Source organism: Microtus ochrogaster, chromosome 22 (genome assembly GCF_000317375.1).
Source record: "Microtus ochrogaster isolate Prairie Vole_2 chromosome 22, MicOch1.0, whole genome shotgun sequence".
Classification (NCBI taxonomy): Eukaryota; Metazoa; Chordata; class Mammalia; order Rodentia; family Cricetidae; genus Microtus; species Microtus ochrogaster.
This window is the reverse complement of record NC_022023.1, coordinates 6,709,455-6,732,026: the sequence shown is the minus strand read 5'-3', so window position 1 is coordinate 6,732,026 and position 22,572 is coordinate 6,709,455. Positions and strand designations below refer to the sequence as shown.

The following is a 22,572-nucleotide window of genomic DNA, read 5'->3' as shown; positions in this document are numbered from 1 at the left end:
ATCTATCCAGTGCACACTGTTCCTCCATATCTATCCAATGGATACTGTCCTCCCTATCTATCCAGTGCACACTGTCCTCCATATCTGTCCAATGCACACTGTCCTCCATATCTATCCAATGGATACTGTCCCTCCATATCTATGCAATGGAAACCATCCCTCCATAAAAAGGATGAAGCCCTCCTTTCATCTGTGACCACATGGACAGGACTGGAAGTCATTAAGCCCAAAAGCCAGACACAGAAGACAATGAAGTGCTGCATGAGCTCACCCTCCGTTCTCCCAGGACAATCTCACAGAAATTCAGGACAGAATGCTCAATTCCAGAGAACAGGAGAAGAGGAGAAAAGACGGATGAGGGGATAGTGGTCAGTGAGTATGAAGGAGCAGTGACACAGGAGCAAGAAACTTGTCACCACCCAACACAGTGACTACAGCTAAGAATAATGTACTGTACATTTCACAAAGCTGGAAGAAAGGTTTTTCATGAAGAAATACTAAGTGATTGCATAAATAAATACACCCTACCTTATTTAAGTGCTATGTAACATATACATACATTGAAGCATAACAGGCACCCACTTAACCTATATAATTTTTGTTGTGTACAGGTGACTAGGGAATTCTCTCTAATTCTAAAAGGATACATTAACAAAGGATGGTGACAAGTGTATATACTAACACATTGGTATAGAACTATAGCTTTTTAAAAGACAGCATCTGACCGTGTAGCTGATGGTGACTTCAAACTCACTATCCTTCAACCTCAGCCCCGAAGTGCTGAGATTATAGGAGCACACCACCATGCCTGGCTTCAGAACTTTAAAAGTGCTCTCAGGGTTTACCATGTAACATCTTTTTTATCTTTTATTTATTTATTTATTTATTTATTTATTTATTTATTTATTTATTTAATTTTTTTTTTTTTTGGTTTTTCGAGACAGGGTTTCTCTGTGGCTTTGGAGCCTGTCCTGGAACTAGCTCTTGTAGACCAGGCTGGTCTCGAACTCACAGAGATCCACCTGCCTCTGCCTCCCGAGTGCTGGGATTAAAGGCGTGCGCCACCATCGCCCGGCTTATCTTTTATTTTTTTAAAACAATCTTTTTTTTATTTTACATTCCAATCTGAGTTGAGCCCATGGAACATTGTTAACAATATTGGGCCAGGTTCCCCTTCATTTTTATTTTTACAGTAAGAAAGCAGAGATCTCTCAGGAATGATAATGGCTTCCTGGCCTCCTTCCTAACCTGTTCCTGCCCACTGCTTACTACCATGGTTATATTATACCTCTGCATGTCTCTGTGGCCTACGGTCCCCTAGTCACCTGCTGTCTCTAACGCCTGAAACCCTAGTCCTGCTCTTTCCCTTGGCAAGCAGCTATAATTTTCTAACGCTTGCCATCAGAAACTCTTTTCTTCTCCTTGAATTGTAACTTTGAAGCTAGACTATCTGGTCTTTGTTTCTCTGGTTACCTTGTGGCATTTTCGTAGGTGTTTCCATCGTTGGTTCTCGTAAAGGGCAATTTTCAAAACCAAACTGATAGCATTCCTATAATCACATCTGCAATGTAATGTGATTAGTGAGGGAGTTTCGTTTATTTAACGTCGATCGGTTAGTTTTTCAAGGAAAACATTCTACTGACTCAAAACAGATGAGTGTTTTCTAAACCAACAAAACTCTTGCCACTCATCCGAGTATAAGAAAAACCTGAAATTCAAAATGCTGGAGCGGAAGGACAGATTGCCCTCCAAGACAACTTAGGTTTGGGTGTCTGCAGCCAGGGCGGGTGTCACCACTTGTGCTTCTTTTGTTAGTGACAATGATTTCAATGTCAGCGCTGTTCTGCCCTGCAAGTCTTCCCTGGTTTATGGGAGTTGGATCTTGAGGGTAACCAAAAACTACACAGCTATGCAATGATTATAAATTGAACAAAACAATAGACATGAGAGCAAAGTCTTGTCTTGTCACACACATAAAAAACTGCTTACAGATCTTTAGAAGGTGAATGAACATAGGAAGTCTTGATGATCATGCAAGCTAAAACATTTTAATTCATTCCCATTTCAATGGTTACATCAACTGTTCATGATGGTTTTGATTTTTGTATTTTCTTCTCTAAATAAAATGTACCAGAAAAATAAAATAAAATTTGGATGAATGAAGGTACTTAAAAGAAGAAATGGAGAGTGAGTGCCATTTTCCACGGGAGAAATTTCTGCAAACTATGCAACCCATGGACAGGCTGAATGTTACATAATTGGTGTTGTAGCTGATCATGTGTCTGCTAATGAAGGTTCAATTCTATTGTTTGTGGTATAAGAAGAGCATTGCCAAAAAGTTATAAATAATTCGGGATGGGTAATTTAAAATTAAAACTGTGAATAGCAATACTGTTAAAAAGCAATCTTTTAGAAAAAGATTTTCAGCATTTTCCACAGCTGAAAACAGATTATAGACCACAGGAGTGGTATCGTTGGCAAAAAAAAAAGTTCTGAGTACCATAGAGGTTAAAGTGAACGTAATGTGAGAAAAAGCCTCAGAATAAATCATTTAGAATAATGGAATACCTTTTATATAAGTTTTTCAACATTTTTACAATTTAGAAGAGATTTCAAATGTATTACCTGATCCCCACCACTGACAAGTTATATTGTGCCTATTTCACATGAAATTGAAATTCACAGATCCAAGATCACAGAGATACTAAACAGCAGAGTTGTAACATAATCCTAATGCTTTGGATTCCAAATAGAGTGTCCATTCCCCAAAACCCTTCTCAGTCCTCCAAGAAGCCACAAGTCTATGGAAAACAAACTTGGTTGTCTTAGTCAGGATTTACACTTGCTGGGATAAAACACCTTTCCCAAAGGGAAGGGTTTATTTGATTACACTTCCATATCATAGATCACAATCAAAATAAATCAGGACAGAAACTCAAACAGAGCTGGAACCCAGAGGCAGGAGCTGATGCAGAGGCCATCGAGGGGGGCTGTTTTCTGGCTTGTTCCCATGGCTTTCCCAACCTGCTTTTTCACAGAACTAACCCAGGGATGGCACCACCAACAATGGGCTGGGCTCTGGAACATCAATCACTAATTAAGAAAATGCCCTACAGACTGGATGGACCCAACAGAGGCATATTCTCAGTGGAGACCCCCTCCTTTCAGATAACTCTAGCTTGTGACAATTGGCATAAAACTCACCAGCATATTGATCATTCAGACATTAATTTTATTTATGAATTTTAGAATATTGAATTAAATGCTAAGTATCTAACTTTCACATATATTTGCTAACTTAGGAATTATATTGATAACACGAATAAAAATAGCCCTATTGTCCTATAAGATGAATAAAAATGTTCTTATTCATTATTCATCATTTAGTATCTCTAATGTCTTTTTAAGACACTGAGAGCAAAATACTAAACAAGAAAGGCAATAGTCTAACATCACAGACATTTTATTCTGAAAGTAAAATTTATATAATGTACCAAAGTGAAGGGTTAAACCAGTGTATAATCATGCTGTAAGACAGCAGACACCAGGGAAGCAAAGACACTGATATCATGTGTATCACGTTTGATCTTATACCCAAGAAAGAGGACCAGACACAGAAGACTCAAAGAAAAAGAAGAAGAGAGATATAATCAAATTTTTAGTTTTAGACAGATTATTTTAACTACAACTTGACATATATATATATATAGAGAGAGAGAGAGAGAGAGAGAGAGAGATCAGCAATAACAAATATTCTTCACACTATTTTAATGAATATATGAAAAAATGAATAGCCACAACTCTTTATCATCACTTATTAGACATGACTAGAAAATAAAGATTTAAAGTCGGTCCTGATGGAACATATCTTTAATTCCAAACTCCAGAGGTTGAGGCCAGAGAATCACAAGTTTGAGGTCATCCAAGACCACATAGGTCTAGGTAACACCTTGCCTCAAAAAAAAAAAAAAATCAAAACGAGAGAAAGAAGGATGACAGAGGGAGGGAGGAAGAAAGCAGGAGGAAGGGAATATTTATAGATGCTGACTTCTCACTGATGAAGCTCTTTTCTTTTATTGCAAATCAAGAATATCCATATGAAAGTAAACAAGTAATGAATAACAATAGAAAATTACTTTCATCTGTTTTTTATGGTTGTGTATGTTTATGTTTTTTCTTTGTTTTTGTTTTATCATTTTGGTTTGTTTGTTTATTTTGTTTGTCTGGTTTGTCTTCTAAAGAGAAAGAGAGAAAGAAAGGGCCTGGAGTTGAGTGGGTGGGGAGTTGGGTGGGCAGTATCTAGGAGTAGTTAAAGGGAGTCCGGTTATAGTGTATAAAAATGCAGTTTTTAATAAAAAAAATATAGATATTAAAATTTACACTTCAAGATAATAAAACAGGCCTGATGATTTAGCTCCAAGAACACGGTGCTTGTGCTGTGGGATAATGCTCATGTACACTGTAAAGATTTGTCACGCATTGTGTTTTAATAAAATGCTGATTGGCCAGTAGCTGGCAGGAAGTATAGGCAGGGCAGCCAGACTAGGAGAAATCTGGGAAGAGGAAAGGGAGGCAGTCACCAGCCAGATGCAGAAGAATCAAGATGGAAATGCTTTACTGAGAAAAGGTACCAAGCCACATGACGAAACACAGAAAAGTATTATGGAATAATTTAAGTCATAAGAGCTAATTAGTAATATGCCTGAGCAACAGACCAAACTGTTTATGACTAATATAAGCCTCCGTGTGTTTAGTTGGGACTGAATGGCTGAGGGACTAGGCGGGACAGGAACTTCTGTCTACATGCTTGCCTTCAAACTTTACATCTGAGTTCAACCCCAGAAGCCCATGTACAGGTAGAAGGAGAGAGCGTATTCCACAATTGTCCTCTGACCTACACCTGTGGACTACACCATAAGTTCACCTAGACACACATTGTACGTACATGTAACTTTCTTTTTTAAAGTGTGATTCTTGGAACCACAGGTACCTACTGCCAAGCTGAGTTTGGAGATCTGAGCTCTCAATCCTTCGGAAGCACATGATAGAAGAAGAGAACTGACTTGCAACAGTTCTTTTCCCAACCTCCATAGCTGTGCCCATATGCATGCACACACACACTAAACAAAAACATTTTTTAAAAATGTATTAATTTTTTAAAAAACTGATATATCAAAAATGTGTTATTACTAACAATATAACCTAGTATTTGTTAGGCAATGATAATTTTAAACATCCATCATCTTACCTAATCTGCACAAGCATCCCAAGAAATGCTAATAGATATATTTTGCAAACTTGAAAACTTTAAACCAAAATAAATAAAGTAAGCTGCCAGTTGGTTTTCAATCTATAGAATAAAACACTGAGAAAAATCAATGTAAAGGGGAAAGACTCCTTTCCCCTTTATTATTATTATTATTATTAATATTTATAATAATAAATATTTATTATTTTGGCTCGTGGTTTTGGAGCTTTTGGTTCATGCTCACTTAACCCTGTTTCTCTGGACCCATGGCTCCCAAGTCGTGAAAGAAAGAGAAAGATGGGTAAGAGATCCTAATGCCACTCAAGTGTACACCCACAACAACCTACTGTCCTTCACTACACCCTGTCTTCCAGGCAAGGCAACCAAGGCCAGCTTCCAGGGGCTGGCGACCAAGCTTTTAGTGGATGGGCCTCTGGGAGACATTTAAGACCAAACCATAACACTGCTGTGACTCTATGACCAGCAAGGTGCTAGCAACTCAACTTGGGTCTATCTGGTACCAAAGCCCATAGTTTCATGTTACACCATATTGTCAATTGGCCTAATAGGGAAGAGTCACGATGTTTCATTTTTATATATCCCCCTTAGAAATTACTCTCATGCCCAAGGGGGAAAAAATGGATAATATACAATAACAAATATCTAGCCTATTTAAACTAATGACACTAGTATAAAACGATGCATTGCTCCTTTCAAATAAGGCATGTTTTCAGATAATAAACAGAAGTGCTGAAGAGAAGAACAACAGGCATGAAGATTAATAATCAACAGAAGAGATGAGCACAGCAAACTGCTAAATAAAACTATTCTGCTGTCTATTCAAATATGCGTTGCCCCACTTTTAACAACTAAAAAAAAAGAAATGACTTGGAATTTAAATAGCAGAGATAATATCTGGCTGGACAGAGCAGATTTTGAGTACAAATTAAAATTATTTTGTACATACTGTATTTTACAAATCACTTTAGCATCTGTCAATGAGAAATAATACAAGGAATCTTTGTCCTGATCTATTTTAAAGATACACAGTGTGGTATTTTTCTATGTGTGAACACCACATCTGAGCCATGTTGCTCCCAAAGCTGGACCCCTGTCACTGATGGGAGTGGACCTTGACCTTATAATCCTAACAGAAAGAATCTGCATAGCTCTTTCTTATTACAGAGCAGGTTTTATATGAACTTGGTACTTGACTCTCATAATAACCTTCAGAGTTAATATAGCACAATTATGTTTTAAGATGAAGAATTTAAACTTCAACTCTCAATTCACTTCATGTAACTTCAACCAGCTAATGGCACAGATGAGCACCCAGCAGCCTCAGCTGCACTGTGACCCTGCTCACCATTACTGAGTGACACACCTCACAGGAGCACAGCGTTGGACAAGCTTCTCGCACTAATTCTGCCACCCATGTTGTAAGAGTGAAGTGACAAGTGTTATTTGTGAAGAAAAGAAACTACAAACAGTAAGGGAGAGAAGGGATTAAAGGGGTCATTTTCACGGGCCACGTAGTGGCTTCACGATAAAAAAAGGCATGTCAAATATTTTTTATTTGGGAAATTGACACTTTGTAAAAGTCAACTTTTTCTTTCCTCAAATTGCCCCAATTCTTTCTTTCTCATTCATTTATTGCATCAAGGGGGGAGGGCATGTGTGAGCACACACACATACACATACATCTTTAGACACACAGTGTGCATGCGCACACACACACCCCTTTAGACACAGCACACACACACACCAAAAAATGAATTTTAAGTTATTCTAGTTTTGCTTTTAAAACACCTAAACCTTCAAATAAAGTTCGTCACAGAGATGAGAGGTTCTCAAGTACAGAGGGATTTCTCTGGGCCTTTCCTTACCTGAAGAAAAACAGTTGAAACACACACTTAACAGTCACACACACACACACCTACACACACTCACCACTCACACGTGAACACCTTTGCACACATACACATGTGCACGCACACACACACACCCCTTTAGACTCACAACCGCAAGTATGGACTTGACACAAACATTGGGCTGAGCTCAGAGAATCCTGCTGAAGACAGGGAGGAAGGATTGTAGGATCCAGAGACATCAAGGACATCACAAGGGAACCCACAGAAAAAACTAACCTGGGCTCAAATGGGGCTCACAGAGACTGAACCAACAGCCAGGGAGCCTAAGGACTGACCTAGGCCTTCTACATATATGTGACAGTGGTGGAGCTTGGCCTACATGTGGGACTCATAACAGTGGGAACAGGGGCTGTCCCTAAAGCTTTAACTGACTTTTGGGAAGCTATTCTTCATACTAAGTTGCCTTGCCCAGCCTTAACATAAGGGGAGGAACTTAGTCCTGCCATAACTTGATATACCATGCTTTGTTGACACCCATGGGAGGCCTGCCCTTTCTGAACAGAAACAGAGGAAAAGTGTGTTTGGGGGGGGGTGCAAGAGAGGGAAGAATGGGAAGAGAGGAGGAAGGGGAAACTGAGGTTGAGGTGTAAAATAAATAAATTAAATTAATTTTAAAAAATAGGCTTGATAAGCTCTTCTTCCTATCAGCATTGTTAGAAGGAAGCAAGACGAGAAAGGAAGTCATCATAATATATCTAGGCAAACAGAAATCCTACAAAATAAAATATAAGTCCAGTACATAGAAGCAGAATCTCTATCAGACCAGAAAAAAAAACTATCTAGATATCTAGACACAGAAACTCCTATCTCAGAGGTAAACTAATATATATATATATATATATATATATATATATATATATATACACACACACATATATATATGTGTGTGTGTGTGCTATAATATATAAAATATTATAATATATATTTATACACACACATAGGATCATATATACAACACAAAGTACCACACATTCCAGATGTAATGCCATCTTACCCCAGTAAAGTAGGAGTGGTCTCAAAAACAATAGAAGTATTTTTTTCTCTACTAACTAGGAACATAAATTAAATTTGAATTATAAAAATTGGTATTTCCTATATATTTAAGTGTATACATCAAGAGTACAAATCGGGGCTGACAAGATGATTCAGATAGTAAAGTCACTGCCTCCAAGCCTGGGTACCTGAGTTCAATCCCCGAGACCCACGTAGGGTAGGACATGTGAGTCTGTAGGACAGAACCAGCTCCTACAAGCTGTTCTCTGACCTCCACACATTCATCATGGAGCATTCATGTGTGCACACACATGCGCACAATAAATAAAATTTTAAATTTAAAGACAGTCTAATTGATGATTATCTCATAATATATTCTTCCAGGGGCCTGGTATTCTGAGAATGATCTGGCTTTTTCCACTGTATCCTGCTGGAGGAGGAGGAGGAAGACAGTGAGGATAAGATGACGTGATTCACTCTACACTGACTGGTAAAGTCCTGCTAGTTTCTGTAGCTTGTGTTAAATACCACATCTTCCCTGAATGGCCTCGAGTCCTCTCCATCTGTTTCCCTGGCAGAGCATGTTAACAAAGCTCTGTAAGTATCGAAATTGCTCACTTCCACATCTATGTCCTAACAGATGCCAAGAATCATGAAGACAGGAACTGGAGAGAGGGCTCCCGGGGGATAAGAACACTCGCTATTCTTGCAGAAGACCCATGTTCAGTTCCCAGTGCCGACATGGAGGCTCATAATCACCTTTAACCCTGGAGTACTGGATACTCTCTTGTGGCCTCCACAGTCACCAGGCATGCGCTTAGTACATATAAACAAATGCTAGCAAAACTTTAATACACATAAAAGAATTTTTAAGGTTTTAAAAATAATCATAAAAGCACAGGTGGAAATACCATTTGCCTGTTTCAAACGCAGCTGACAGATGGTAAGAACTCAATGAACCCTTACCGGGTGGACAAAAGAGTGAATTAATTTGCTCTAAATTTAGACCTTTTAAAGTATTTGAGATCATTACTTATAGAGACTGATTTAAAATAGAGTCTAGTAAATTTCTTCCAAATCTTACTCTGAAACTTCAATTACAGAGCTCCAGAATGGCAGTCCTCGCTTGACTAAAGGCCTTAGACTCATACCCCAACAGTGTTAGGCAGAACCATGGGGGTCACCAAGATAGTATCATCCAAAGAGAGCGGATACAAAATTTTATCCATACTCTCTTTGGAAGTTTAAATTAAGTAATTTATTTTCACAGGATTTTTTTTTTTACTTTGCATTGTTCTTCTTGATCTTTTTGGTTTGTTGGTTTGTTTTTGAGACAGGATCTCAACTCTGAAGTCAAAGCTGGTCTGGAGCTTACTGTGTAGCCCTGGGTAACCTCAGCTTATGCCAATCTTCCTGCCTCAGCCTCCTAAGAAACTGGACAACAGGCTTGAGACACCATGGCCAGCTAGCTCTTGATTAAAAATGACTAAAATAAATGATGTCGAAACAACTGTTTCATATTAGAGATGACTTGGCCAAAATTCTTGAAATAGCTTTGCAAAACATACTAAAAATTGAACCCATACAGAAAGCTTACTAGCTGGAATTTGAAATGACTGACTGGACAGAAGAGTCTGGGTAAAACTCATGATTCTCTGCTGACAAAGCAACCTACATTGAAGATGCAGAGCCCTGTGTCTTCACTGCTACAAACTCCTGAGCTGGAACTGTGACCAGGAAATAGATTCTGAGCTTGCAATATAAAAGGTGTTGTGCATCTCAGCCTTATGAAAAATACTTAGTAAGTGTTGGCATGATGACTGTAAATATAAAAAAGGGGATATAAAGAGAATATATGGTTACAAAAGAATAGTGATCTTACAGCTCAGGGAATATCGCTATATAATAATAAGGGACCAAAGAGGAATGAATTGAGTGCCTTAATTCAACATTTTTTTAAATCCAATGCTCTATGTATAGATTCTCACTGCCTAGACTGCTACCCAAAACAGTAAGTAGTAGCAAGTCTAAAATGAAGATTAAATGTTCTGTTTTGAGTGGAGTTCTGAGCAGTTTCCCCAAAACCTACATCTTATGTGTGACATGTCATTACTATTACAAGTTTTTACTATATTATTTGCAACTTACAATATATGATATGTACAAAATAAAAACAATTAATAGATCAATTTACCTCATGACTGTCACTTGATTCCTAACATACGTCTAAATCAGCATGTGAACACAAAAACTATTATTTATTTCTCTGTCCAGAATATTCTCTCATTATGCCTCCAACATCAAGAATATATTACTTCATGATTTCCAAACCTTCTCCACCAACATCAAGATAACGACTTCTGAGAATTTAAAGTCCAAAGAGACATCCTAAGTAAATTATTTACTTAGGGAACTCTCAAACCTTTGATAATTTTTTCAACCTTTTCTGAACAAATCCAGACATAACTCTTTTGAGTTTTTATTAGTTTCGAGAAAAATGAAGTTGAACATGAAGTTTTGTGGGGTAAGAAAGGCATCTAGATAAAGCCCTGCCATGGCAAACAAGAAAGATCAAAGATAAATTTAGAAACTTGAATGCAAAGGGAAAACATCAGCCATTCGGAACGATCAATAAATTCATGTGTATGTATTCCTATCTATAACTTCCAAAAGATTCTTTAACTTTATACAAGCTAGAAGCCAAATGTAGTAGCACACATCTTTTTTTTTCACATTCAATCTTATTTATTTATTGGTTTTTCGAGACAGGATTAGTCTGTACACTCTACACCGTGCATGCTGGTGTATGCTGGTATGTCAGCACCACCAATGCACACTACCTGAAACACAGCAGCTCAGATTCCAGACTACTTCATGTTTAGATTACAGTGTTTGTTCTGTACCTGATAAGCTTTTTGTACCTTTTCTAGGTCAACGAGCAGAGTCTACAGAAACAAGCATAATCAACAGAATACAAGAGATAGAAGAACTAAGAGACCATGGTAGCACACATCTTTAATCCCCACACACCAGAGACAGAAGCAGGCAGGTCAGGTCAAGAACTCAGAAAAAAAAAGAAAAGAAAAGAAAAGAAAAGAAAAGAAAAGAAAAGAAAAGAAAAGAAAAGGAAAAAAACAGAAAGAAGGGATAGAGATGGGGAAAGCAGACAGATAATAACAGGAGGCAAATGTAAATCGGAGATACACCCCAACTAGCATAAGCCATAAAGTGCTAGAAACAAGAAATGGAGGAAGAAAACTTTAAGTGAAGAAAGGATAGGGGAACAGTTACTAGGTCCCCTTCCCAAGTAAACTCGGAAGTGACACCTTTAAGAATATAGTCATCCAAAAGCAAAGCCACAAAAGTTTATGGCCAGGAAATACCAGTCACAACGTTAAGGGTGCTCATAAGATATAGAACTCAGCATTTTTAGAACTCTAAATTATATGCAACAGAATATGTACTATTCAGCTTCCTGAAGAATGAACATGAAAACAATGTAGCCATACATGGTCAACATCTCTTTATATGTGCCCATTTTGTACACTGAGAATGACTGCATGAAAAGAATTCAGAGGGGAAGAGTATCCTGGAAATGACTAATATTGGGGCAGCTGTAAGTCAGCATAAAGATACCGGGAGGCAACTAGAAAACCAGAGCATTTTACAAAACCACAGAAGTGAAAGGGACATCTATCGCCGCTCATGAAACGGAATGATTTCCTTCCTGTATATAATTACTACGACAAAAATGTTCAAGAATGAAACTGCGTTGCACTAAACAGTTACACTGGGACAACTTGAAATGACAACTGCCTACTGAAAGCAAGAAGCCCAAGATGTCACTAACATTTTTTCTAAGATTAATAACTCAATATGAAGTTCTTTCAATTCGAGACGCTTCTTCAACCCTTGCCCTTGCATCATATCTTAACTTTGCATCATCCTATCTTACTTTGGGTTAACTCTACATTTTTACTAAAATATGTCAAAGAGTGTCCTATAGGTTCAGGTGGGAGTAAATCAAGTTACCATTATAGAAAACAGAATCTAGGATTAAAAAAAAAAAAACTCAAGAAAAAAAAGGTAACAACAAAACAGAAGAGTCTTCAGCTGATAAAACTGAGGTCTGTAAAAAAAAAGTGTGAAGGGGAAAGGCAGGAAGAGAAGCCATAACGGCCACAAAGAAGAAGGGCATGAGTGAGGTGAGCAGTTACTGCTGGCCAAGAACAGGTCCCTCCAATGGGTGTGGAGAGACCTCACAGCCATTCCCAGGCCTCTCTACTATGGAGAAATAAGCAAAGTAAGCACCACATGGAAATACGTTCTGGTGAGGCTATCATTGACACTTGGGTCTGAGTAGACACTTGGCCCAATGGGGATAATTATTTTACATCACACGTCCAGCTCTTTTTCGCATATCTATACCATGTAACAATAAATCGAGAAAGGCTTTCAATGAAGGATAAAGATGAAGAATGAAGGATGATCTGACCTTAGCATTTAATTTAAAATTCAAAACACTTATATTGTAGAAGCAGTAGATATAGCAAACTTAGCAATTAAAATACAAAACCCATGCAATAATTAACTACTGTCTCTACCTAAAATATGTGAATACTAACAAGTTTTTAAGATCAAAAACAATATAAATTCCCTAGATCAATTCATTAAATCATTTCCATAATGCTGATACATTAGTGGTAGTCCAATATGTACCCTTTAGAAGAACTTGCCTTTAAAATTTCAAACCATTGTATCAACTCACCTTTTAAAGCAAAAAGGAAGACAAATATAACAGATGCAACATTTTCTCATAAAGCATTAACTTTCAATAATATGACAACAAATTCTAAGAGTTTTTAAAATATCATAACTTTTAAGAAACCGAGTCTATTGGCTTTAGACCCCTTAAGTTCACTCTGCTTACATAAAGTTACACCTAGAACATTAATTGTGATTTCTCCTCCTCTCTTGCCCCCTCCCTCCTCTCTTCCTTCTCTCTGTCATTTATAATAATAAGGTACTCAAGAAAATTGTCTGCAGAAATGGTAGGAAGAGTAAAAAACACACACTGTGTTAAAGAAATCAAGGACATTGTTTATGGGCCACATTTCCCAAGCCTTTCCTTCTTGTTGCACATAAACCAATAACTACCAATATGGCCAAGTACAGCTCCAAAGTATCAAAAACAGCTCACCCCTTCCAGTCGTCTTATAGAGGAAGAAGCAAGCCTACTTTTTGATCCCAGGGTGCAAAAGCATAATTCTACATGTTTCAATAGTTTTAGATAGCACTGTGCTCTTTTACACAGACTGTTTCAAACAAAAGCATCTCATTGACTGTGATTTCTCAATACATCTTCCAAACCTACAAGCAGATGGATTAAGCAACATAAAAAGGCCATATAAATTCTCTAGATTTTATATGAAAATATGTCTCAGGGTGGCCTCGGGTTCAATATTGTAGCAATCAGCATAACTGAACAACATTTGGATTTATACTAGCCCAGAACAATACATTTCAAGGGTATTCTTATTTTTGATTCAAAACTCTTCATAAAGTTTATTACTGATGTCATCTTTAAAAAACAGAAAGACCTGATTTCACTAAGGTCCTATGGAATAAAGTTCATCTCAGGTAGATCTAGGCTAAAGTGAACCCTTAAGATCTGATCTATAATAAATGATGTTCCAGAAACCCCACTGGATTTTGATCAAAGTGACAACAGTTATTGATAGGAAGAAAAAGGCAAGAGCATGCCTTATTTGAGGGAACGTCCCAACCATGTTACTGAATAATGAGAACTAAATTATCATATAGTTGTGAATTACCACAACAGTGAAGGCTTACAGTGTAATAAACTCAAATATAAAGTCTATTTTAACTATAAATACTAAAGGTATAATTTTGCTCAGGGTAAATATAATCACCTTACTATCTATTACAACTACATAATTATTCAATAAATATTAAGCTTATGGGAAGAGCTCCATCAACCAGTTTCTTAAGTATTATTTAAACTGAGCTCTAACAAACTCAGGAACACCCACATCTATAGCACTGAGTCTATTCTGACTGTAAATGGTGACACCAACTGCCTGGTTTATTAATTCACATGTGTACAATAGCATCTTAATTTTACTATATGAAAATATTACCGGAAAAGTACTACTGAGTAGATAGTATTGCAAAGAGTATTTACTCAAAATCAGGCAAATTTTTTGCTCTCCGATAGAATGCAATATAAATTATAAACACCATAGCCAGGAAAATGAAAACGCAAATGCTGTATATGAACCTGATAGCCCACCTTTCTTCTTGACTGGCATTCTTGGGTCTCTCCACTGACACTGGACTCGAGATCTCTTTGCAAGACTCTGCTTGATCCAGCTGAATTGAGGTGGAGCCAGGTTAACTGTTGCAAACCACTTCCCGCTTAAGCCTTTATATCCAGGCTGAGTCTTCTCTATTTCAAATAAAAAAAATAACGATGCATTTTTCCACAACCAAACACTTTACAGTGCCCACGGCGTTCAGAGAAAAAAAAATAAGTTTTTCAATATTTGTAAAATATGTGCTCTTGTTTTAAAAGTTGAGAAAGTTATTGTATGCATAGAAAATGTTGTTAAAACTTCTCTCTTCCGGCAGCAATACTTTTGGATGTTCAATGACTAACTCACTTAAGGCACAAACCAATTTTAGGATTGTTGTCTTTATACATGATAGAAATGGTTGGTAATAAAGAGCATCAATCCTAAGGAAAAAGTTTAAACTCTCTCCTTCAAAAATACTTTTAAGAACGTCTGACTCTAGTCTTTTAAAGGGTGTGTGAGTTTGAACAGTTTTCTGGGGCAGAACAGAGAAGCAAAGGCCCCCTTCTGTTTAATGGTTCCGGATCTCACCCCCTCAGTAAAACAGGATCCAGCTTGTCACTTGGATATTTTTCTTCTGTGCTCTCCAAGCCCCCAGTGCTTGATCCTTAATGCCCCTCTGATTCTGATCCTCCCGTGTATTAACCGAGGGGATGGCAAAGAAGGAAAACAATCCCTTGGCGTGGAGACGTTAAAGTGACAGCGCTATTCAATGGGCACTTGATGCAGGATGAGTTGGCGAAGCCGACTTCTTCACACTGGAGTCATTCACATCCTGCCATCTCTTTGCATCCAAGCAGCTCCCTAGCCGGCAAAGAAAAACACTGAGGCTGCTGGAGAGGAGAAACCAAACCTTACCCCAAAGGTGTTTTCAGAAACGCTGTAGTAGTATTAGGCATGCGATCACACACTATGCAAATAGTCCGCGATATCCTAAATGGGAGTGCAGCTGTTTGGCTTCCACATCCACCCTTTTCTCAGTCTCTCTCTCCAATCTACCCACCTTCCTTTTGCAGAAAAGGCATTTCTCTGCCACCGCTGGCCACCCCTGCCCACACCCCGATCTTATACAGAAGAGCACCGAAATGTCCTGCACCCTCCACGCGATGAAGTGTTTCCTCGGGCAAGAGAAACAGCAGCACTAGAAATTATATAACTCTCGAATTTGGCTTGTCTAAGACATGGAGACTGGAGGGTCGGGGGTTGCTGGTCTGGGAGACGCTGCTGGGCATTTCACGTGCGCGGAAGCGCGCCTGGCCTCCTCGCAGCACCCTCCACCCCTGAAAGTCTGGCCGACCGAGGCTCTTCTGGGGAAGAGGGGGAGAGGGGACTTCTAACTGGACCCTTTCGGAGCGGGGCTGGAGGGTGGACTGTGAGGGGGACTGAAGACGGGGACGAGCAGCCTAGTCCGTGCTGCCCTGGCCGCGCGGGAGAGGCGGCCGGGGGGCTCTAGGGAGGGCCCCGAGAAGCCACAGCCTTAACACACCGACCAGGCCGGAGGAGCGAGCTGCCAGCGCTCGACTACCTCAGCCGCCCGGGGAAGAAGCCGCGCAGCAACAGGCCTGAGCCCGAACAGCCTCAGGTTCCCTCCAGGTTGGCCAAGAAGCGGCCGGGCTGACACATTGCAGGCGAAGGACGAGCCTGGCGGCCCGGAGGCGGGCCCGCGGGCGCTTGCGCCTTCCTCGGAACCAATGAGCAATCGCAGTTTCCGTACGCCACGCCCAATCTCCGCCCATCTGGGGGCGCGGCTTTTGGCTGGGTGGGAGCCGGCGGGGCCAGAGGAGCGAACGGTCAGTCAGCTTCAAGTCCCGCCCCAGGCGCTCCGGCCACGCCCTTCAGACCGTCACGTGACGCGCCAAGATGGCAGCGCCGAAGCCGCAAGCTGGGCCTGAGTCGAGGGCTGCTGGTGCGGTGCTGAGGGGAGATGGAGAAGCGCCGCAGGTAGGCGGGAAGCTGGGGCGGTGTGGGTCGCCCCTTCGGAGATGGTGCACGGGAAGGATCTGAGCACGTAGAGAAAACAAACCGGGGCCCCGACTTTATGCAGGGCGTGATCGAGTCTCCAGTTCCTACCCACGTAGCCCTGAAGTCTCCTCCAGGTTCAATGTAGCTTGTTCTTTTTTCTCGAGGACGTTTTACAAGCCTTGTCTTTAATTGGGAGTACTTTCTCACCTAGCCCCACACGGCCCGACCTCTACTGCTCTCGTTCCGTTTAAGATTTCTATCTTCTATTGATTTTGTTTGTCCTGGTCTAGCGACAGGTTGTGATGAATTCTTAAAGACATTCACTCTTTTGATTACCTGGGAACCCGATTTACACCAGTGCTGGATAAATCATGTGAGAATGTTGGGTAAAATTCTGAAGGTCAATTCGAAAATATACTTAAGAATACAACGCACTGTAAAACACGCTGCAAGCCATGCACCTACACTAATGCACTTACTTGTACAGGGACGGAGATGTGATCGGTTGGGTGACTTTGAACTTCCTTAACTTTTAGATCAAAAGTTGGTTGCGGCAAAAATCTTCCATGTCAACCCTTGTGGAAAGCCTTCTTTCGGAAATTAGGATGGCGCACTTACCATGTCTAAAGCGCCGGCTTTTATCCCAACACCACAAAAATAAGTAAAAACTTCTGGGAAAGTTGTCTGCTTTAATCAAGGAGAGGGTAGTGAAAGACTTGCAAACAGCAGGTGCCAAAAATATTGGCTGTCACTTTTCATTATTTCAGTATTTACTGTCCTGCAACCATAATTCTGGGTACCCCGATCCCCAGAGCTCTTTCAAGGGCCTGAAAAATTTCCTTCGGTGCTGGGGAAGACTGCTTAGTGAATTGGATGAGAGCAGAAGAAACAATTCTGTAATGTTTTTTGATAGCCGTGTTATTGATATCTGCCTTCATAGTACACTAGATGGATTAGGGAGAGAATCCCCTTAGGAAGTACTATTTCCTCTTCCATTTGGATAGCAGCAGGGGAGAACAAAAGATTTAAGTCCAGTCCCTTTAAAAACTTTTAATTTGTAAAGCATTTTGTGCCCTCCATCTTCCTCAGATAGTTTAAGGGAAAAAAACTGGCTTGAATACCATTGTGTTTTGAGGCAGCGAAACTGGTCTTTTGATCTATTATAAACCACTTTATGAAGATCGAGAAAACCATACTTGGTGTGTATTGACTTCCTGGAGTCTGGATCCATTGGTTTTTCATTAATTTGAGGCTTAATATATGCTCTTAACTGAGAAATATTAACATGTAATCTGTACTGAGTCTTTTTATATTTATTGACCAATCCAGAAAATGTAAAACAAAAAATAAAAAGCACTGAAGTTTGAACCAGTAGACCTCTCACTGATGAAATAAGTAAACCTTTGCAACCAGAAATTTGGATTTGCAAGAAGTATCCATATTTCCTTGTTAGGATGAAATTAAAAACTCTTAAGCTGCATGGTCTCAGAGTAGCAAAGAATTTAACAAATGTTCCCACGAAGACCCAAAAGTCCGACCCATAGCCAGACATTCAGAAAAGGTCTTTTTGAAATTTATTTTTTAGTTTTTCACCAGTTAGTTGGCCTAACCTTTGTGTTCTCTCAGTGTTGGTGGCTATGTTTATCACATGGGACACAGGAACTTTCCAATCCCTGAGTCCACTGCCATGAATCCAGGCTTCATGGTATACCAGAGCTATTTCTGACAAAGGCCTTGCTTGCTTCTACCACAGGAAACTGAATGTGCAACATAAAGTCCACGATAACCAAGACGCACTATCTCCTTCCAGGCTAGAACAGTACCCATCTCCGATCTCTTTCTCTATTTGCCAAAGCACCCTGGCTGGCTCTTAACCACCCTACCCCAAAATAATCTACAGAATGAGCTCCGCCTTTCACTAGAGAAGACAGGAGACTGCTGTCCACAAGCAAGTCCTCTTTCTGCCGCTAGGAGAGGGTAAACAAGGAGGGCCTCTGTCTCTGGGAATGAACAGAGAAAGCTATACTGAAAGAAAAAGAGCTTCTCGGTGGCCTGACTGAAGCTCAGTTTTCTAATCTGTTGTCTTAAGTCATTGTTCTAGTGCTGCAAAGAGACACCATGACCACAGCAACCCTTATAAAGTAAAGCATTTAATCCAGGGCTGGCTTATGGTTTCAAGAGGTTAGTGCATTATCATTTTAGTGGGCCTGCAACTGAGAGTTTACAGCCTGATCCACCAACAGCAGGAGGTTGGGGGTAGGGGTGAGAAAGAGAGAGAACCCCTAGGTTCAAAAGCATGGGCTTTTGAAACCTCAAAGTCCACTTCCAACAAGGCTACACCTCCTAATCTTTCTAAGTCCTCATATACTGCCACTCCGTGGTGAAGAAGCATTCAAATATATGAGCCCATGGGGACCGTTCTTACTCAAACCACCGCATATGTAAACATTGAAATAATCATTTTCTCAATTTTTGCTTAACTCAAAAAAGCAAAAGCATTGTCTTAAAAGATAAGAGCCCAGTAAATATTGATTGAATCATTTCCTTAAAATGTTGTGAAAGCAGATACCACAACACCCAGAACATTCCCAGACTCTAAATGTTTTTAGCATGAAAATGGCTTTAGGAAGTTTTATTGCATGTTAGCATGGTGAGCTGTTATGACTCTGGAACTTCCTGTTTTCTAGGATATCAAGATGGCACTTTATACACATGGTCGGCTGATTCCTTCTCTAGGAGATGCAAAACTCACAAGACCAATCATGGGGAAGAAGAGTGATTACAATAAACAGTAAGAGACACACTCATGACTGAGCCACCAGCGTCACTTGCGCGTACTTCCTATTACCATGGCCTCTGAGGCTTGTTTAAGAAACTGCTTGCTTTTTGCTCCTTCTGTTTGTCTTTTCAAAATTTGTTTATGGGTAATGTCACTTTTAAGTCTGGAGCATAGCCCCAGCCCCTGGCATTCATCCCAGCCCCCTGGCCTGGGAGTTGCATTAGACTGGACTCCAAATCCCAGCATGCCAGGTCCTGACCCCTCCCCCAGGAACACTCCCACAGGATGTTTAAGTGGGCTCCCAGAGGAGAAACAAGTGGTTCAGGGTTTGCTTGTGCTTCCTGCTTTCCTGTCTCCCCACCCTGTGCTTGGCCACCCAAGAGCACTGTATTTAATAAAACGATGGGCATTTTAAAATGATTTGATTTGATCTAATTGGATTTCATTACAGCGGCAGAGCCGCCCGTCTAGGATTTTTTCCTAACAGTCACTATAACACTTTGCAAAAGTGTTTTCCTATTGTCTTTCACTATTTCTCTTGCAGTTACTTTGCTCCAATGGCAGCCAGAGTTGCTGTCTTAAACTGTGGTCTAAAAGAGAATCTTCTGGATATTCATATATTTAGGAACACTGGCAGCACTGGAGTTCCAAAAGATGCCTTTACGAAAGTTCCAAAAACACAACAGATAAACAATTCATGAAGAAGGGAAAAGCTGCTTACTGAGCTGGTTATGAAGGGTGCTTTATTTAGTTATTTACCTTTAAGAACTGGACGGGAATATCAATGGACTGAAACAGCAATGGATTGAAACGGTGGTTTGTTAGACTGGATAATTTCTTTTGCTTCTTTTTATATTATTTTTATTTGTGTGTTTGTGTGACTTTGCAATGTATGTGAGCACATGCGCATGCAGGGAGGAGCCTAAAAAGAGGCATTGTAGCCCCCGGAACTAGAGTTAGAGGCTACTGTAGCCCTCAGATGTGGGTTCTGAGAACGAAGCCCATTCTTTTGCATCTTTTAAACAAAAAAAATACCTAAACTTATTGCTGAATTATTAGTTGTACAGATTTTTTTTAAATTAAAAGCAATTGGTATGAAACCAATTTGAAGGGTACTTACCTTTTACTGATAAGCAGTTATAGTGCAAGTCAGTTTAGCAAGGCTGGGAAGGTGACTTAGTGGTCAAAGCTCTTTTTGTTTGAGGACTACAGTTTGAATCCCCAGAAACCCATAGAAGTTCGAGGTATACAGCAGTTCCAGCCTTAGAAGACAGAGACAGTCAATCTCCAGAGCAAGCTGGCAGGCAAAACTAGTAGTCTTTGAGCATGCCTGAATTAATAAAGAACATTCATGGATGGACAGTCCCCAATATCAACCTCATATTCATGTTTGCACACATGTACCCCTCCCTGACACATTCATGTGTGCACATGTACCCCTCCCTGACACATTCATGATGTGTGCACACGTGTACCCCCCTCCCTGACACATTCACGTGTGCACACGTGTGCCCCTCCCTGACACACATTCATGTTTGCACACATGTGCCCCTCCCTGACACACATTCATGTTTGCACACGTGTGCCCCTCCCTGACACACATTCAAGTTTGCACACGTGTGCCCCTCCCTGACGCATATTCATGTAACTCAAGAATAATGTAAACAACGGTTAAATTTTAGAGCTTTATTGATTTGGGTATGAGCCAGAATTAAGCTAAACCAAATCTGTCAGATTTTGTTCAGTGAAGTTTCATAAACCATAGACAAATTATTTCAAATGTATCTGGCCCAATTCACAACTTGTTCTTTTCTAGACAGGCTAGCCGAGTGAAAATAGCTTTCTTTTCTAGATGATCTTAAACAAACATTTGTTTTTCTTGAGGCAATTATTTTAATAACTGTAGGGGTCCGGTGCTAGCCCAGACCCCAACATAAACTATCTCTCAAGACCAGCGTGGGAATAAAGACACAGCTCACATGGCTTTATCGGGAGGGACTCTCCGTGATCCCTCATGAAACCCTGAGTTCACATGCTGAAGAATTCCTCTCGCTTGATTCTCCAAACAGCCTTCTAGATCAAAACATAAACTGAGGGGGGAAATCATTAGCATTTTGTTTCCTAGGTAACCAGGTGAGTGGCTTTCAGTCACGTCCACATCTACCTGTGCTTGCTATCACGTCTTCCTGCTCTGTGTGCTCGCTCAGTCAAGTAGGCTTGAATTAGCACCTCTTTTCAGGCATCATCCAAATTACAAAGAAAGGACCAGAGCCAACATCCTGACCTTTTGTTAGGGTAGCGACAGCCTGTCTGGAAGGGATGACCATCTCAGGTGTGGCCTATGGCTTTAGAGCCTGGCTGCCATACTATATAGAAATATGTGCCTACAAATAACAAGAAATATTTGATGCTGGGTAAATATGTTGTAGTTTTTAACTACTGAAGAAAGAATAGATCCATTTCAAGAACCTTGTGTTAATCTTAGTATTTCTCTTTGGTCCTACCAGGCCTTATATTCTTGGAACTTTATTCTTTGGGACTACTAGTGCAACGTCTGGAGTACTGGCAAACCTCATTTTCAGAAACAGTTTCAAGGTTCGGCATGAAGCCCTGAAGACCTATGTATCCTTGACTACCCTTCCGTTTTTGTCTACCATCGTGACCTTCAAGCTCTTTGTAACTGATGCTTTGGAGTCAGGTGAATGTAAATTCTTCAGTACATAATGGAATGGTTGTGAACCACCATGCGGGTCCTCTATGAGAATAGCAGGTGCTCAAATACTGGTCTCTCTCCAGCCCTTATTAGCATTTTTCTCTAATGTTCGGCTAATGACTTTCTTCCCTAATATACTGACTAGAAGCCATATCTCTTTCTCTCCTCTCTCTCTTTCTGTTTTTCAGAATAGGGTTTTTCTCTGTAGCCCTGGCTGTCTTGGAACTCACTCTGTAGACCAGGCTGAGACCAGACTGGCCTCAAACTCTGTCTGCCTGCCTCTGCCTCCCGAGTGCTAGGATTAAAAACATGTAACACCATGCTTCACCAAAAGGTCTATCTCAGGGACACTTAAATTCCTGGCACCTAGCGTCTACCTGACACATAGTAAACAATGCGTATGTGTACCCACCTAGAATTCAGGTATCGGATGTGATAGCTTAGTATTCTTATGGAACATTCCTTCTTAAAAAGCACACATAAAGCCGGGCGATGGTGGCGCACGCCTTTAATCCCAGCACTCGGGAGGCAGAGGCAGGCGGATCTCTGTGAGTTCGAGGCCAGCCTGGTCT

At 40.2% G+C, this 22,572-nt stretch overlaps 2 protein-coding genes across 4 annotated transcripts in view; one reads left to right on the top strand and one right to left on the bottom strand.

Moving 5' to 3' along the window:
* Nucleotides 1-15,988, bottom strand: part of Dlg2 (discs large MAGUK scaffold protein 2) — a 1,686,730-nt gene extending 1,670,742 nt beyond the window's left edge. Inside the window, exon 1 of one of the 2 annotated variants that reach the window (XM_026784310.1) lies at nt 14,486-15,988. In XM_026784310.1, coding sequence (XP_026640111.1) covers nt 14,486-14,504 — 19 coding nt within the window. In that variant the 5' untranslated portion in view covers nt 14,505-15,988. The remainder of the gene's footprint in view (nt 1-14,485) is intronic. The other variant, XM_026784311.1, reaches the window with a different exon arrangement.
* Nucleotides 15,989-16,377: 389 nt separating this feature from the next.
* The window catches only part of Tmem126b (transmembrane protein 126B), an 8,217-nt gene continuing 2,022 nt past the window's right edge, over nt 16,378-22,572 (top strand). Inside the window, exons 1-3 of one of the 2 annotated variants that reach the window (XM_026784423.1) lie at nt 16,378-16,487; nt 19,196-19,299; nt 21,795-21,985. In XM_026784423.1, the coding sequence (XP_026640224.1) occupies nt 16,407-16,487; nt 19,196-19,299; nt 21,795-21,985 (376 nt within the window). In that variant the 5' untranslated portion in view covers nt 16,378-16,406. The remainder of the gene's footprint in view (nt 16,488-19,195; nt 19,300-21,794; nt 21,986-22,572) is intronic. The other variant, XM_005357588.3, reaches the window with a different exon arrangement.